The 18,612-nt window shown below is 37.9% G+C and overlaps 1 protein-coding gene across 1 annotated transcript in view; it reads left to right on the forward strand.

Annotated features, from left to right (window-relative positions):
• LOC104286693 (chromosome unknown open reading frame, human C2orf43) overlaps positions 1–18,612 on the forward strand; it is a 122,468-nt gene that overhangs the window by 11,495 nt on the left and 92,361 nt on the right. The window contains exon 2 of the mRNA XM_009885310.1: positions 8,709–8,843. Coding sequence (XP_009883612.1) covers positions 8,709–8,843 — 135 coding nt within the window. The remainder of the gene's footprint in view (positions 1–8,708; positions 8,844–18,612) is intronic.

The following is an 18,612-nucleotide window of genomic DNA, read 5'->3' on the forward strand; positions in this document are numbered from 1 at the left end:
TTTCCCTATGGCAAAAGGTGGTCTTGTCAGCAGATAAAGTAGATAGAGCACAGCTTTCTATTTCAATGAGACATAAATACAACAAAACTTTTAATTCACATGCTTGCATGCTATGTGTATTATACATGACCATGTTTTTTAAATTTACAGTTGAGCAGGAGCAAAAGCATGTGAAACCGCCCCCAACCCTATTTTCCTGCTACTTCCAAAGCCACTTCCAACTTTTCTAGCCACTTCTTTATCTCTAGCATGAATATTCATGTCTTAATTATGAGATCAGTCTTATTTTCAGCTGACCACACATTTTCTCAGATGACAATGCGTATAAGGTACTGTTAACTGGTGGACTTCTTAGTGGTTAGTAATGCTTTAATTTTCATACATAGATTATTTGATCTGTTTATTATTTCTTATAAAATGGGAATAATGAAATCTGAGTCAAGTGCTTGAGGACTTGTTGATGGGATGTGCTGTCTCAACTCATACCAAGGTTCTTTGCATGCTCTCCACTTTATTTCACTGAACTAAATGGTTTGACACCTTAAGAAAATTATTCTTGGGGCATAAAAAAATATTCTTGGGGTTTGTATCTACCTATCTGATTTCTACTTTTAACCCCAATAAAGCTTTGAATACACCAGTCAGTCTTCCTCATATCTTTCTGAGAGGTGGGGGTTCAAAATTATAAAAAAAAATAATATGAAGGAGTTTGGATAGAAGACATACCTGCTGGTAGACTACCCCCTGAAGGAAAGGTGTGTGTTCTATCCCATATTAGATATTAGAAAACTCAGTTCTTAGGACACTGCACTCCATTATTTTTGATGCTTATGGACTAGTTGTTTGTGACTAATATTTTAAACTATGCTGACAGTTGTTGTGCTTTGTTTGCTGGGTCAGCCCACCAGCTTCCATTGTCTTTAGAAAAGAAAAAAAATAAATCATTACAAATAAAAACTTCCTCATGCAAAGAGGAGCCTGTATGTCAGATCTAGGCTTGAAATATGCCACTTTTGTTGAATTTCCCAGTGCTCCAGAAGTACCTCTGATGGGGGCTTGGCACATTTGAACTTGTTAAGTTTGAGGAGGCAAAGCAATGACAGGATGGTTGAACATCCAACTGTGCTTGACAGTATATCCCTCCACTAAATCTGGGTGGCAGATGTGACTTACTGAAGTGACTTACTGAAATTTCTCAATCCACAGTCTTCTCTTGGTGTCCTCTCCCTGCTAATGAGGCGTTGTTTTCAGCACGGGTCCTTCCTGCCTGGCTGTGTGCAGTGTAATCAGGAGTGGAAGTGATCCCTCTCTTGCAGCACGCAAGGGCTTGAGTTGGCCGGAGTTATGGAAAAGTTGTGTTCTAGGGTGTTTTGCTTGATTTGACCATTTAAAAAAGGATCTGTTTGTTTTCATATGGTGTCTGAGGTGAAAGGGAAGAAGAAATTACCTACTGAAGGACCCACCTATGAAGGAAATCCAGTGTTTCTATGTGCATCGTGTACAAATAATGCAATTAAAATGTTTAAAGCTACAGCACCAATGTATAACGTACCTCATTCTTTCTGGCAGCTGCTGCCAGAAGTACCTCAGCTGATATGGATTTGCTTTGATATTAAATATTTTGACCTAGTTATCTCAGAAAATAACAAAAAATAAGTATCTTCTTTCAGAATCTAGTTAACACATCGCCTCATTTCTATCCCGATAGTAACACATGGATCATTGAAGCTGTATTAGAAATAAATTTGACCCATTATGTTCAATATTTATGGAAAACAGTAGACCCAAAAATTCATAAGTCATAGTTCTTGCTCATGTTTTTCTGTTACGGGCGTGGTGGAAGATTTTGATCATTGTCCTGATTTCCACTTTTGAAAGCAATCTTTGATTATTCTTGATGGATTTAAAAACTCCCATAAGAATAACTATGTAGTAATACATACTTACTTTTTGCCTTCCACCTTTAAATTTTAGATCTTTTATATCTGTCATTGCAGCCTTCTCTTAAGAGGCAGAACATCTTCACCATAGGTCTTAAATAGCTAAACATTTGTGTTTGTGAAGTGACTTGTGTTTATGAATGAGGAGAGTGTTTGCCTAAATGAAGTGTTTGGGTTGAAGACTTCATGGAGCAGCTCCTCAGGAGCAGCACTAATAGCCTAATTACGAGGCCTTTTTCCTCAATTAGAGATACAGTGGTGTCAATGCAAAGAATATTTTCCTAAGGTTGTGGATTGGTAAATCTTAGTTTATCCATATGCAGAACAGTTTGTTCTTTTGTCTTGCATTTCTGAAGACTGATAACAAATGCAAATGCAACATTAGTTTTGCAAAATCACCTTAGATTGCTCATTTCAAATGTTACATTCCCTTGCCAGTCTCGATACATAAAACTCGCAGACACATTTTCAGTCTTTTTTTCAGAAATCAGCTGTCTTCATGTTCCCGGTTGCTATTTTTTTCCTGTCTGTCATTTTATTCTAAAATCTATCTTAAAAACCCAAAACAAGCCCCAAAACCTAATAACCCCAAAGCCCCCAAACCTACGCTTTTCTTTTTTGTAACTCTGACCAATGGTACAGCATAGAGAGATCTGCAATACATATACGAAAATGTACTTTCTGGTCCCTTTTGAATGTGTAGTCTGCTTCTTCCTTGTATATTATTAAAAAGTGATCAAATCTGCAGAGCTGTTTATCTGCACGAAACAAATAATTTGTGGTTATCTTGGGTTTGAATTGTTTATTTTTTCTTGTCTTTGTCTTTTTCCTCCTGATGTTGTCTCATCAGGGTTGTTGTTATTCAGATGTGTTTCATAGGCTTTCTTGTGAACCCATTTGACACCAAGTCTCACGTTCCTCTTCTGCACGCTTCCTTTGTTCTCCCCCGTGCTTTCAGAAGGAGGTTTGTTTTCTGCTGGTCCAATTCTGCTTCAGCCCCTGAAGCCGGCTGAAAAATTCCCGCTGGGAATTCTAGACCCAGTGCAGAGCTCAGTGCAGCCTCTCTGCCAGCACCGGTTGGAGTACAGATTGGATGAGAGAGACCAACCACATCTGGGGTGTTAAAGGTAGTTAAATCTGTTTTCATCTGCATAAGCAGATGCTAAAGAGACTCTGTATGTGTAGGTGTGTACCAGGAAACTCAATTAGATGTGTAAAGTTTTCATTTGATGTGGAGAAAATGGAACAAAAATTATTTAATTGTAAGCACTAGAAAATTCTGATTTCTACCTTTAAAAAATGCAGTGAAAAATTCACTAGTCCATTATGAACTCCATTTTTTCAGTTTTATATCTCAATCTTAACTCCCTTCCAAGAACCCTTAGTTTATAGGCATATTAAAAACATAGTAAAATCAAGGCTTTTTGGTATTTATGTACCTATCTTACCTGGTTCAAACACTAGAGGTAACTATTGAAATACATCTGTGGACTTTATAACCCTTGCAGTATCACTTAATCACAAAGTCCAATAGGTTTGCAGTGGGCAAAATCAGGATTTCAGACTTTTTATCTTATGAGCCTGGATAGATGCAGTTAATCATTCACATGAGAAAACAGGCATGTACCGTCACAATTTCTAGCTGGGAAGTTTTATTCACAGGCTTCAGGCACAATTGTCACTAGGGCAAAACCAGCTGTGTTAGGTTAATTCAGGTTTATCAGGCGGTCCATGGGATTTCTTTAGGGCTAAATGAACCCACATTTGTCCTAAAGGTGGAACAGCATTAGAGAACAGCAGGCAAGCTTATTTGCCCTGCAGAATGCATATAAAGAATGTGTATTATAAAATCCTATATGTAAGTTTTATGGCTGTATCAAGCTAAAAACTGCGTGTGTGTATATATATGAGGAAAAAATGTGAAATGTTCTCGAAAAACCTCTCTAATAAGCTGTGTTACAGGCACCTGGCTGAATCCTTCAGAGATTCCCTATTTTCACAACCCAAGCAAATATATTAAGGTGCTTTCCAGCCAAATTCATGATTCCAGAGTCAGAGAGGATCAAACAGGGTTTTCACATGTGTTTCTGCATAACGTCCTTGTAATTGTTTGCTCTTTGGCTGATGCTGCTCCCCTGGTGTACGGACTATATCGGAATACAGCGCGAAGAATGCCAGTCCCCTAGACATGCAAACAGGTGAAAGCTTAATTGACATGACTTTATGATGATCGTTCAAATGTTATTTGACGTGTTTTATTTGAAATCCCTTGACCCCGCATGTCAGAGAGACCTGTCTGTTTCCTTTTAAGGGCTGATCATCAGCCGCGGTGTCAGTTTCTGCAGTTTTCTCCCAAGTGTGAGAACATCATTGTGTTTTTTACATGCTCCATTTAAATCCTTCTGACATCTGCGTGGGCTGCTTTCCATTCATTAACATAGGGGAGTTGCATCTTCTTCCATGGTGGCTGGTCAGACGCCAAAGGCGGATTAAGTTTCCCTGAGCGAGGAACTTGTCATTTCGGCTCTTCGAGCTGGAGCTGGGACCTTTGGCAGCTCTGTGAAGAGGCAGTGGGAATCGTTGCCACAAAAATGATTTTTGTGTGGTCCTGCTGTGCGCCCTTGGATTTCAAATTTGATTTATGGCTGCTCTTTTTTTTTAAAAAAAAAAAAAAGTCTGCATTTGGTTTTGTTGTAGGAGATTATCATGTAAATACTGCGGCATACATACTTAATTCTGAAACCGTGGATTATTTCTAAAATTAAACTCATGGTAATTGCTGGCATATTTTCCAGTTCCTCAAAGTTCTCTGTAAACCCACTGTTGGCTGTGTATTTCCCTTCTTCTATTCATTTAGCTGCCTTTATTCTTTATAGTCCTGCTGAGGTCCCAGAGCAGACAGAAAGCAACTGCTGGAGAAGTGCATGAAACACCAGAGCTGAATGCCAGCTACTGCTCCCACAGATGGTCAGGCTTCTGGAGACACCACTGAAAATACTGAGGAACGTCTCACAGGACAGTGCACAGAACCCAAAAGCTTGTTTCAAAACAAGGTGCAAGAAACCTTGCCGCTGTTAGGGATGATTTAGCTGCACATAAATTTCTTCTCCTTCACTCCCCACAACTCTTGGCACTCTAGGCTGCTTAAATAAATCCTTTTCAGTTTAGATATCCCTTCCAGAACTGCTAAGAATTATTTTCATTTTGTGTTTTAGTCTGAATACCATCTGAGTAAGCTGTGTATGTTTTCAACCTACCTCTTTCTCGACAGAAGGCTTTTCCTATATGTTTTGGTCCTACATCTTTGTTTCTAGCCTGAAACATTTTGCTGTTGTGGTTTACATTGTATACTTCTCAGTAAGTCTGGGATTTATTTTTGCACAGGATTATCTAATGCTAATGGTCTCTTAATTATAGTTTACATTTTACATTAATATTTTCTGTTGCAGAAGAATTCAAAATTCTTGACAATTTGTAAGCCACAAAAACTGTCTTTGCTTGTGGGGAGTAGCTATGGTCTGTGACTTCTCAAATGAGCATTATATGATTGTTGTTTTGCATTCATAATTAAGCAATTTGATTGAATTGCGTTGATGGCATACTGTTTAAACTTCCCGAGGCTGAGTAACCTCTTTTTTGGAAGTGTAGCATCTCAAATATGTATTTCATTTTCAGACAGGCCAAGTTTGACTTTATGACACTTTGTATAGGAAATCATGTGAAATCAGGATAAAAGTTATTCTTAGTCAGTAATCTCCTGGGGCAGATGTGTAGTTTGTACAAATAGTTCTCACCCCACTGCTAGCTGTCTTTGTAAGGAGGAAGTGATTGGTATTTAAATTTTTAATTTGATGGAAAAGCATTAACAAGAAAGTGCTTGAAAGTGAAAGGCAGACAAATGCATGTTTATGAGTAAGTTTCATGTTTTTAAAAATGTGGGTGATTAAAGAGTAGTAGTTCCTGTTCTTGAAAGCCTGTGTCTACAGCATATATATGTGGAGAATATTTACCTCCTAATATAGCTCAAAGTCACACCTCTGCACATTCAGTCGTTCTGTACTGTCTTGCTTTAGCTGTGGGTGGAATAGACTGGAAAACAAAGAAGTAGATTCCCGTCTTCAAATTAAAAATAGAAAGACTTTGGGCTTAATGTAGAATAGCTGGCTGAAATGCCGTGCGTTACGGAGAAGAACAGAGAAGGTGGCAGGAGTCCTTTGGTTATTGAAACTTACTGGTACACCAAATAAAGTGGCTCCATTGTGTTCTAATTCACAGTGCAAATTGTCCATTTGACATACTCTTCCCATGAAATGCTTAAAAATCTTTTGCAAATTAAGCTAATATGCAGTGTATTGTAGTTTTGGGTCTTTTTCTGTTATGGTCACCATTTACAGCTATTGTTTAAAAGACTTCTGAAACAACATAAACTCTCTTGAAAATTAAGCACAGTTGAGAGTAACTGCTTAAGATGTGCTTCTTGGTTCAAATGACTGCAACTTGAGATTTGCTGGCATGCATGAACGATTCAGGTGCCCTGAGGTGTCTGAGGATTGATGTGGTATTCAAATAACGGGAGTAACCTTCAAATCATGGAGGTTAACGTTGCATTGACTTACGGTTTCCATTTTTTGACGCTTAGTTGCTGAGTGAAACAACATAGGCAGTTTTGGTTTGATGTAGTGGGAAATCCTTAAAATACACAAATGAGCACTGCGTTGCCTGGGTGCCTTTGTGATGAACCTGGCAGTTCTTTTTCTATAAAATAAAATATTTTAATTGAACAGTATTTCAGTCACAGTAGACGGACCCAAAATATTGGTGATCACAGACTGCTGTGCGTATTAAGCCCCAGTTATTTCCAGTAGCTGTTAATGTAACTGTTGTATGAAAAAAATCTTTATCTGTTCAGGTTTTTTGTTTGCTCCACTTAAAGTGTTTTGACAGATGGCAGCTAAACTAAAAACATATGAAATGGCTGAATTTGCAGAGATGTGAGTGTGAGCTGTATTAGGAGATAGACATTCTCCACTTAGGAATATCGTAGATGTGAGCTTTCAAAAACAGGGGCTATTAATCTTCATTTACTTAAGTCAGTGCAAATCTGGAATAAGTCAATTGAAATTGAAAGTTCGATAAAGAATAAATCTATAGCTGCTTTACACGTGGTGATTTCTCTATAGAAATCTTTGCTGTTAAAATCATCATTGATTTTCCTTTCCATTTGTGCCAGTCATTCTCACCCATACCCCTTCAAGGCATTTTAAAGTATAGGTAGCAGTTCTAACAGCTGACGCTCCGAATGTCTTTTACCACGAGCAGGTGCTTATGAAGAGTGGGGAAAGGGGGTTTCCTTTTCATTTATGGACCTTCTCTTCCACCTGCCTGAAATACACACGCCGTTTATCACATGATAAAAATCTCCTTTCCCTCAAAAAAGTATGAGAGTGCCTTGAGCTTTGTATAGTATTTGATACAAAGCCGCACTGTTCATAAGCAGTTCTTACTTCACTGCTCTTCAGCTGATGACTGAACCCCGGTTCCCCTGGCTGATGAGGGGGAAGAGTACCAAAATGTGGAAGACAGCTCTTGCCATTTCTCCCCCTTCCCTTGTTTTGCGTTATTAAAGAAGAGAATTAATTGAAACCGATATTCAGAAAACTGTAAAGAAAAAAGGCTGGGTTTGAGATTAACTTTGTGATTCCTTGATCTCAGAATGACCATTTGTACTACAATTGATACACTTTATTTTGGAGTGCTGCTACTTTCCTCTTCAGCCTTGATGAAGGACAAGTTTCCTTTGTGCAACATCAACTGAAGGATCTTGACAAATGATGTCTAGATTTTATTTTATTGTCTCTGGGGCCCTGTATATGATACATTTCTGATGAGTGAAAATGAAAAAAAAAAAAAAGAAAATGAGATTGGGGGTGTGGGATGGGTTGAAACATACACCCACGCTACAGTTGTATGGATGTATGACCCCTGTGAATTTATTATTTTTTTTTCGGAATTCTTTTTGCAAAAATTTGATAGTGCATTCTTGAGTCTGTATATACAACAGCTTTTTTTTTTTTTAATTCTTTGATGTCAAGCTTACAAAGAGATTCTTAGAAACATGAAATAACTGATATTGTTCTCTTTTTTTTCCCTTCTTTTCCAAATCCATGTACTTCAGTAACAATAATACTGTTTTAAGATCAGGAATTTTATTAAGGTTTAAAAACTATCAGAGACACTTTTTACATGTAAGTGAGGAATGAAGCAAGTGCAATATTCTCTTTTAGGATCAATAAAGACCTTTGTATTGTCAGAATACTACATACGTATTTTGAAGTGGTAACACTGAGATATTATGGAGGGCAGACATATGAATCAAGTGAAATACACTGTAGTCTTTGTGATATTTTAATAAGATCTCGGGTTTTTGTGTGTTTGCCCAATTTTCATGTACCTGTAACTTGATGGGATAGATTAGGAAGCTGCTTGACCTTTAATGGAGAAGGAGATTTTTCTTGTATGTTGGGCTTCAATTTCAGCTTCTGCAATTTCAAAGTAATTCTGTAAAATGCTTCTCATGGGTGCCATTGATCAATGGAATTAAACCAGTTCAAGAGCACAGACCCTGAAATTGGGAAACTAAAAAATGGAAATGTACTAGAGAAAATAAATTGACAAATTTCTGTATAATGCTGTTCAGTTTGCTTTGAAAGATTGCTTGCTGTTGAAAGGTTAATATTGACTGTGCTTGTATGTTTTGTTTTTTGGCAGGTAACCCTGGACTGGCAGGTTATTACAGGACCTTTATACAGGCCTTATATTGTGGACTAAATCAGCAGTATCCCGTTTGGGTTGTGAGCCATGCCGGACATTGTAAGCCTCCTAGTGGTATGGAAATGATAGAAGGTACAATACTGTAACTTGTTTATACAAATATTTGTAAACCCTCCCTGATTTTACTATCAGAACTCGTGCCTATTAAAATCAGCATGACATGCTTTTTAAATGTGTCCATTATATTTCCACAGAACAGTTGTGTGAGAAGTTACTGGGGAAGAGAGTATTTTTAGGTAAATAAGATTTGCCAGTCAAATGAGTGCTATTAAGAGAATAAGAGAGTTTGCTGATTGTAGCCTTTAGAGACAAGTTATAGAGAAGAAGGTCTAGAACATATTTATGTTGAGAAGAATAGATCAGAAAAGTACATATTTTAATGAAATGTCTAATTTGGAGATTGAGTACTTGAGAGAATTAATTATCTCTGAATTTAAAAATAGTTGTACTAAGTTTCTAAAGTGAATTCACTAAAGTGAATTTCCAGGAAGTGAGTAAATGCTTCTGAGACTGGGGTAAGGGGTGTTTGCAGGGTCAAGGTTCTCTTTTATCTGTTAAAAGTCTTTTGACATGCAGATCACCAGCAAGACATGGCAGCCAACTCCAAGTGGATATTCTTAATGTACCGCATTGCAAGATGGGGAGAGCCAATAGCAAATCCTGTCCTGAAGCTTGCATCTGAGCTTTTAAGCATTTTTATTGGTTTATTTAATCTCAGGTTTGAAACCGAAACCTGTATTTCTTTGGAAAAATTCTTTCCAGTCATCATGTTCAAGTGTCAAACTAACAAATGCTATCAGTTGCTCCTGATAGGTAAGAAATCCCTAGGTTTATAATTTCTGGTTCAGTGTTAACAGTGGGATGCAGGTAGGAGGCTGGCAACTGAAGGAGCTGAGTTTATTGCAGAGAACATTTGTAGGTCTGGTAACCTGCCCTGCGATCGCATCTGTAAATGTGTATTTAGTGAAAAGAGCCTTTGCAGGTGAGAGGTGTGTTTGATGGCTTGAGATGGCTGAGATAGTTGAAATGGAGAGGTTTTTAGATGGGGCCAGCAGGGATGTTGTACAACTCTCCCACTTCCACTGCAACAGTGCCTGTGCTGATAAGGAAAGTGTAAATCTGTGGGAAGGAGAACATCCAGTAGGAAAAGAGGGAGCTGATGTCTAAGTTGAAACCAAACCTCCAGCTGACCTCACTGCGTCCTTTTGCACTGACAATGCTGCTCTGAGAGAGGGGATTTTCAAGAATCTGGTAGCTTGTTAGGATGGACAGGTCAGAAGTACCATAAAGACTGGTGCTGTGTCAAGTTCTATTCAGTATGTTCACCCATGACCTGCAGAATGAGAGTAAACAGTGAAATTTCTCTGTTTGTGGATGGTATTTCATAGCATTTAGTTACTGGGAAGATATTAGATGTCAGGGATCTACAGAAGCATCTTACAAAATGTAATTAGTGGGCAAAAAGATGGTAGATGAGTATCAGGCTAGATAAATACAAGTTAATGCATCCGACAAAAAGATTTCCTTTAACTGTGCCTGGGCGATCCTGAACTTGGAATTAATTTGTAAAACTCAGGAAAGATACCGGCATCATCACTGACAGTTCTCTAATATCATTTCTCATTGCACAGCGGCAGACAAAATTTAAGTTGACAAAACGTTGAGCATAACCAGTGTTACAGCCAAGGCAGGAGGCATTGTTTTATTAATGTATGTAACCATAGCGGACCTGCATCCTGAACATTAGAGTGCAGTTCTGGTGGGCATCTCAAAGACAACATTTCAAGAGTGAAGTTGGTGAGTGTATGGAGAAAGGCAACTAAAACAACAGGGAGGAAGCACCTTCCTTCTTATGAGAGATTAAATGACTCTCTGGTTTGGGAAGCAGAATGCTTCTTAGGAGCGCGACTGAGGTTTCCAAAATCATGACAATAAATAATGTAAATGCAGAATAAAATACACCAGATTCAGTAGTGGAACTAATGGTCACTTAATAGTACTAGCAAGTTTAAAACAGATAAAACAAAGTATTTCTTTATGTGACAGGTGAAAAATTTAGGGGACTAGCAGCCAAAACACTATACTGTGGGCAAATTATATTAGCAGACTTAAAGTGATAAAACAACCTCATGGACAACTGGTCCATAAGCGGTTGCTGAAAGAGCCCGGTTCTTTGTTGTGCTGTCCTTGCTTTGGACACTGAGGTCCCTGCTTTGGACGCTGACCTTCTCCACACTTCAGTGCTGCTCCTGGTCCCAGTGCCATCTTGCAGCAGGGTTGTGAGCCTGAGAGATTCACCGCAAGGAGAACGGATGCAGAAAGTGGCCAGGCTTGGTTTCTCACTGAATAGCATCTGTTCCTGCCAGTGCTGAGCTGGGGGGAATCACTTGCCTGACCCAATAAGGTATTTTGTGTGTTCTTGCTATGACGTGCCCAGATCTGTACTTACTAGTGCACTTACTGTAGCACCATGGAGCTAAGAAAAGCATAGCAAGCCACTGATGGATAGTTTAAAAAATAATGAAAAGACATTTATGAGATTGTTTTCATATTTATTTTATCAGGAGCACAGGAGCAGGAAGCTCACAGCCTGTCTTTATACGTTTAGACAGTATTCCAGAATATTCCATAGGGAGCCTTTTTCAAGCCAGGCTTCTAAGGAAACACTGAAAAGTTTAGTGACCTTTGTAAATAATGGTTTTGCTACAGTTGCCATGGGTAATACGCTGTGCTTTGCAATAGCTTTGGATGTAATGGAAGAAATACGGTTCATTTGATACAAACTCAAGGGAAGGTACAAAGCGGGTAGAAGGCCTCGTGTTTTGCCATTTTATGACGATGTAGGTTGTCTGCAGTGGGACAAGAGATTTGGGGTAATTCTCCCTCATCTTGCAAAAGAAATGCAAAGCGACTTTTAGATATTAGCTGATAACCTTTCTTTTCCCTTTGTTTTATTTATTTATTGCCAAAAGTGTAATTTCATTAATGGACTATAAAGATGTGACCAAAATCACTAAACAAAAAATAGACCATCTTTGCAATTTCCCAGATGACTGACTGAAAGGAATGGGGAATCATGGACTCGTTGCTGATGTTCTGCACCTGCTTCTGCATCCGACAGGAGTTCTTAATTGACGTTTTGTGGCATTATAGCAAAAAGCCCCAGAACTCCAAGAACCAGCAGAAGCATGTGCATAGGGACAGATAATTCTGTTCTCTGCTGTTCCTCATTGCCTTCTACGTTGTGGATTTCTAAGGCAAAGTTCTTGTGTCAAGGACCACTATAAAGAATTGTGAAAATCACATCAATTATTCATATGCTGCATAAAACTAGAAAAAGGGGATATTTTGGCAAAGAACTAGGCATGGAACTGTTATTGTAAAAATTCCGTCTATTCTTTTGTGCTTCTGATGGGCACGTCATAATTCTTCATTTCAAATAGCCTCCTGCAAATCCCCTGAGGAAGTTCAGTGTTTCTTGATAAGAAGGATGAGGGCATAAGTTGACGAAGACAACATTTCAGTCTCTGACATCATTGATTCTTGAGGTTTTTCTGGTCGGAATGTAGCAAATGAAAAAAAGAAGGGGGAAGCTACTATCAAAGATGAATTCATACTGATTCATTTAGAACAGTTGTCTACAAGGTTTTTTGATCAAGTGCACCTACCAATAAATAATTTCTATCAGTAAAAAATTTTTCAGCACGCAGCCCCAATATATCTTTTTTTAAAAAAAATAATAATATAAATTGTACACGTGTTACTGAATTTCTAATATTCTCTTCCTGCACCCCAATGTGTGTGCACCTCACTTTGGAGACCACTGATTTAGAGTGTGCAAGTACGTAAATAGCACACTTAACATATACATGATGCTGCCCGTAAAGTAATAAAGGGTTTAAAATGAAAGAAACTGTGTTGGAATAATGCGCCTGGTTATATTTAGATCAAGTAGATTTTGAAACTCTCAGAAAGACTAAAGCAAGTTTTTCAACAGCAGCCATCAATCACAGACTACTTCCGAATTTACTGGAGGCATGTCACACAGTGATTTGAGACCTGAACAAAGCTACACCCTTCATTTTTACTTCTGTTTGATATCTTTCTATTCAGAGAGCTCTTGCAAGCTGTGCTCCACAGAGACACATGACATTAATTGAACATTTCATTGCTGTAATTCTGTTCCTAGCGATTAATCCATTGTGCAAAAAGGTTTGAAACTTCTTTTTACTCAGTGAATGCAATAAAAACGTTATACCTCAATTTCAACTTCTTTATCCTCCTCCTTAGCTTTTTAAAAAAGTAGTTGTTTTGCAAACTGCTGTGAGTGTAAAACAGGCCGACATCAATCCGTAGGTGTACGCAAAATTACAAAAAGGAGAGTAGTTTTCTACCGCTCAGTTATTTTGTTTAAAACCGGAATAATCTGTATATGCTTTCTAAATGTTCATATAATCTTAAAAGTGTTGCCTTTTTCCTTTTCAGTGCCTGATACTGACTTTGACTTGTGGTTTTCCTAATGATTATGGTGTTCATGCCTCTTGAACAGATGCCACCTATGAACAGGTTCTTTCATAATACCGAAACCCCTGCCCACTCCCTTCCTCCCTTTCTCTGATAGTTTACCATGCCAAATATAGTATGGTTGTATTGTAAGTCTTTTTAAGGTGCAGGTATTTGCACACCATTTGGTTAATTTCTACCTTATAAAGACACGTTCATAAGACAGGAAAAATGTATACAAATAGGATATGGCAAATTTTTCCTTAAAGTAAAAATAATAGGCAGGTGTAACCACAGTTGATTTATTCCTTTAAGTTCTGGAGCTTCTTTTAATCTGCCACTCCACTGAAGAATTTGCATTACACTTCTTTTGAGATTTCCGATCTGATATTCTCCTACGTCTAATCAAGTAATTTATTAGATGTTGTGAGGGTTTATTTAAAGTGGAATTCATTGTTTCCTATATGAATGTGTTAGAAGTACACATAGCTTAATGCCCTTGCTCTCAAAACAGAGGCTACTGTCTGAGTGCTAGTATCTGCAGGTTAGTATGTTCCTAGGGATTAAATGGATGGTCTTTTGACTTAGTTGCAAGACTAAGGGCAGGTCATGTTTTCATGGTATATAGCCATCACTGAATGTTTCATTTTATAGGTAGTGAAATTGGAAGAAAATAAATTGTGTTGCATTGCTCTCTCTTTACGGTGATTCCTTTAAACAGGAACAGAAAACAGTTTAAGGAAAGAACGAAAAAGTACGTTAGTGCTTTTAAAAGAAATAAAATCATTAAGCAATGTTACTCTTGAATATTTTGTAAACTTCTTGATTAAAAATAAATATGGGTAAAACTGAAAAATGAAATTAAGATAAAAAATATTCCATATTTATTCACACTCAAATTACTCTCTCAAAATGCCAGTATAGCTACTCAGCTTGTAGGGGTGGGAATTGCAATACGTTATGAATTGTGGAGATGGAAGCTCTGTACTTTACATTATGAAATCCAGTTGAGCAGAAATGCTTGAGTACTGCAGGAGAACTAAAGACCTATGTTTAAAAAAAGCCTTTCAACTTCTTTTGGTAGGAAACAAACTGCTAGCTAAAATTAACACACATCAATGAACAAATCCTAAAATTATTTCTTGCTAATTTTACATGCATTGCTAATTCAAGTGCTGTGTTATGAGTATACCACTTTAAAATACTAAAAGACTCAGTCTTGCCCAAAATTTCTTTAAAACTGTGGAAAATGGGAGATTAGATAGGAAACCCTTTTGACACTCAGTCCCTCTAACACATCCCTCACCTCCCTTTTTTAGCACCCTGGTTGGCTTTTGCCGATAAAGGCTGTATAGACAGCAGGTGTACAGCAGCAGGTGTATATACATAGCTGTGTCTTAAAATGGTCTGATTCTGAGGACATCTGCTGTGGTTTGATAAGAAATAAGAAGTACAGCATCTCAGACTGAAATAGGAATAGTAGAACACAGGTTTGGTTTTGTTTCTTGATAGGATCACTAAGATACTTTTCTTTGTAGCGAAGTAAGATTGAGAAGAAAAGAAAAATGAAATCAGAATTAAATGATTTAATGATTTTTGGTAATATTCTGTGTATGCCAAGTGCTATATAAAATACTGTGATTAATATCTTAATTGATTAAAGAGACACAATTGATGTGTTAAAATATCATATACCTAATAAATGGCTAGTCATCAGTCATGTCTTAATGATACAACATTTAGTCTCATGATAAATTCTCTTAAAGACAAATCTCTAGAACTTTCTAAACTGTACAGATTAGTATTGAGCTATACACAATCATAATACAAATACTTTTTATTGGTTTAGCAAGGCATGTTTATCCTTTGGAACAGATTGTCTCCTGAATTTTCTGTTGTTTCGTTTCTGAATCAATTTTAGGTAGCTTCTGAATGAACGGGAAGTTTGAGTGAGTGACATTCTTAGTAGCCAAGTTACAAGATAAAATTCTAGTTTGATCTTTTATGTTCCATGGACTGTAGAATATAATAGTGTGTCTTTAAAATCTGTTAAAATATCCTTAGTTCATTTTACATGATAAAAAGAGGTAGGTGAGGTTTGATTTATGGTCCGTCAGAAGAGTGTTGCCATTGCTTTTTCTTTATGCAGGGAGAGTGGGGCCTTCAGAGCATTGTGAAACTAAATTATATCCTGAAGAAGCAATATGGGAAAAAGCACAGAAGTGGTGCAGGGATAATAAATTATCTATGAAGTCATTGATTATGTGATCCCAAAATGTTAATGTACCATCAGTGTGAGGTTTTGAAGTGAAATGAAGTTTTGAATCAAGGAAAATATTCTAGTGTTACAGGAAAATTGGGAAGTCATGTACAGCTTGAATTTATTTGACTTATTGCTTCTCAGCTGTTGGTATAATTCATCTGAATGGAGTTTGCTTTTCCAGCCCTCTGATTTCTAATGAACCTGCAGAATTGACTATGAGTGAGATTCTACCTCCAGCTTAAGTGATATAAATCTAAAAAACACCCACCCCACCCCACCCCCCCCAAAAAAAAAACAAAACCAAAAAACACCCTGAAATCATTTGGGTAAAACTGAATCTACACTTCATCAAGTTAATCATCTCATCACTGCTAGGTAGTTGTCCCTCAATGACAGATGTACGTATGGGCATGATTAGCAGCTATGAGCCGTAAGTTTCTACCATCATGATATGCTGTGCTGGCAGGAAAATACCTAAAATAGTAGCCTGAGCAAAACAAGGAGCATGGTGTGCTATAATAAGAGGGTTGTGAGTTATTTAAGACAGTGATTCCCAAGCTGTGGTCTGTGGGCCACTGGTGGTTCCCAGGACACTTGCTTGTGGTCCCAGAAGAGCTGGCTGATCAGATGGAGTTGGCCCTCTCACTGTTTTCCACTTGCTAAGCGGAATTAGTTGTAGCTAAGGATACTTTTCCAACAACACTTCTTTGTGTAGGCATTTGCTGCGGTGGCCTTAGAGATGTTGGGCCACCACAAATGTGTGGTGATGGCGGGGCATGGGATTGTGGCCTGCACTGCTACAAACAGGAGAGAAGGAGATGATGGCGGTGAGGTGTTCCAAGAACCGGGCTCCTAAAAATAGGGGCTCAGCTGACAGCCTTTCTTCTTCTTGTTGCGTATAACCCCAAAGGAGAGAAGTTACACAGGCACAGGGAGTCAGTATGCATTTGGTAATTTTAGCTAGCTTGTGACTCTCATTTATTGTGAGTAGTATGGATGTTTTTAATGATTGCTGGTGTTGGAGAATAGCTACACTGCTGAATCAGGGGAACTGGAGCGGCTGGCAGTCTGTTCGGTCAGTACAAAAACACCTCAAAATTAGTGTCTGTAGTGCTTAGAAGGTTTTTTAACCAGGGAGCCCTTATCTGGGCTTCCGCACTGTTTGGTTAGATATCGAACAGCAGTAGTAATGGTAGGTATCTGGCCACAGTCAGGTACACCGCGATAGAGATGTTTAAAAGGCATTTACGTCTTGTATTGTACAAATAAAGGGAGAAAAGCAGAAGCAAGGCGGCTGAGCTGGCGTCTCATGTGCATATTTTAAGCTTATGCATACACACATTTAATTTGCATTACGCACATTTAATTCACATGAATTTCTATTTCAACAATATTTTCTGCTTCCTAGGCATATAGATTAAAATATGTGAGAGTCATTGAAAGATGGACTTTAAAAAAATTTCTTCACAGGTTTAGTTAGTTATGTTTAAATATTATAGACCTGGAGAACTCTGTAGTCATGTTGGCATCCCAAAACACTGCCTAATTTTAATGAAAAATTATATGGCAAGGTGTCTCTCAGTCCAGTGGTATCACACTGTAGATGCGTTAAAAAGAACCAAGTTGTGAGCGTGCCATCCAGGTAGCATTTAGCTAGTTTCAAAGTGTCTTTTTTTTTTTTTATTATTTTATTTTTATTTTTAACGTATAAAGAGGAGAAGTTTCCTGTTTACAAAGCTGGCCTCGCCACTGATTAATCACATGGAGCTCTTCACATGGTCTTCGTCGACAGCGAGGGGTCCCCCCTTGGGGTGTGCCCAGAGGAACTGGATGTTTTCACAGGAGGAGCCAGCAACCCTCGGCTCAGCGCAGCGCAGTCCTGCTGCCCCTCCTGGCACAGCGACCGCTGCTGCCCAGAAACCTTATTCCTTCCTTCTCTTTGGAAAAGGCGGCTTAAGGAAGGAAGTGTGTGTGTGTATGTAAAAGTTATGAGGCATTTAAATCATGAGGTTTTTGTCTTTGCCTGGTAAGATCTGCATTTTCCTGTATGGTTTTAGTGCTAGGCGTTTGTTTTGAGGAAACAAATGATCGTTTCATGTTATGAACCCACTGGAATGTTTTAAATCTAAATGTGTGAAAAGTAAGCAGCCCTAGGGATGCTGCACTACTCTGTTTACTTCTTTCCTTTGAGCCACATTCTGTTAATTATTCATAAAGGTCCCATAATTGTGCCCGTAATTATGCAAATAGATCCTTTGAGTGAAATCTTGGCATTTGGCGTTGACTTTATCAGTTCTGCTTAATTTTAAGCATGTGTTTAAAAAACCTGTTCCATTCAAAATCAAAACTAAGAAAATAAAATTTTGCCATATGTGAAGTATTTCTAAGTTGCTCTGTTGTTTTCTTTTCTGGCCAACCAAAATGATAACAATTTTAACTCCTCATAGCATCATACCTTAACAGCCATGTATTTATGTGCACTGATCACTTAAACACTATTAAGCTGATCCTGGTATCACTGCATAGCTCTATATTCCATTGACTTTGATGGAGTAGTCACCAATTTTTGTTGATGTTACTAAGAAGAGGACTTTGTCTTTACATTTCTTATAGCTACATGAAAAATAGGTTCTCTATATTCTCTGTTTCTTTCAAGGTTTTCCACTGATTCTGTCAACTTAATATCTGTACGCATATTATTTAAAAATGTCCATGAATAGCTTTCTAATCTATTCAAGTACTTTATTCAACTAAATCCCCTGTTAAAGGAACCAGAATTTTTCATCCGTATCTACAAATAAGGGTAATATAATTCTATTCTTAAAGATGTGTTTTAAAGTAACAGCTTTTGAAACCCGATACAGTCTTCTGGATCCTTATCCAGGAAAAAAAAAAAAAGACATTTAAAAAAAAAATTGACATTCATCCATTGTAGAGTATAATGTCTTTACTGCATTCCAGGAAACTTTGGATGTAGGTTTTGAGATTGTTTATGGATCATTTTCCGCCTTTCACCCCATGACATGGGTATGTTCTCCAGCTGATACCATCACTGCTAATTAGATGCAGATGGCT

Source organism: Charadrius vociferus, unplaced genomic scaffold, assembly GCF_000708025.1.
Source record: "Charadrius vociferus isolate BGI_N301 unplaced genomic scaffold, ASM70802v2 scaffold173, whole genome shotgun sequence".
Taxonomy (NCBI): domain Eukaryota; kingdom Metazoa; phylum Chordata; class Aves; order Charadriiformes; family Charadriidae; genus Charadrius; species Charadrius vociferus.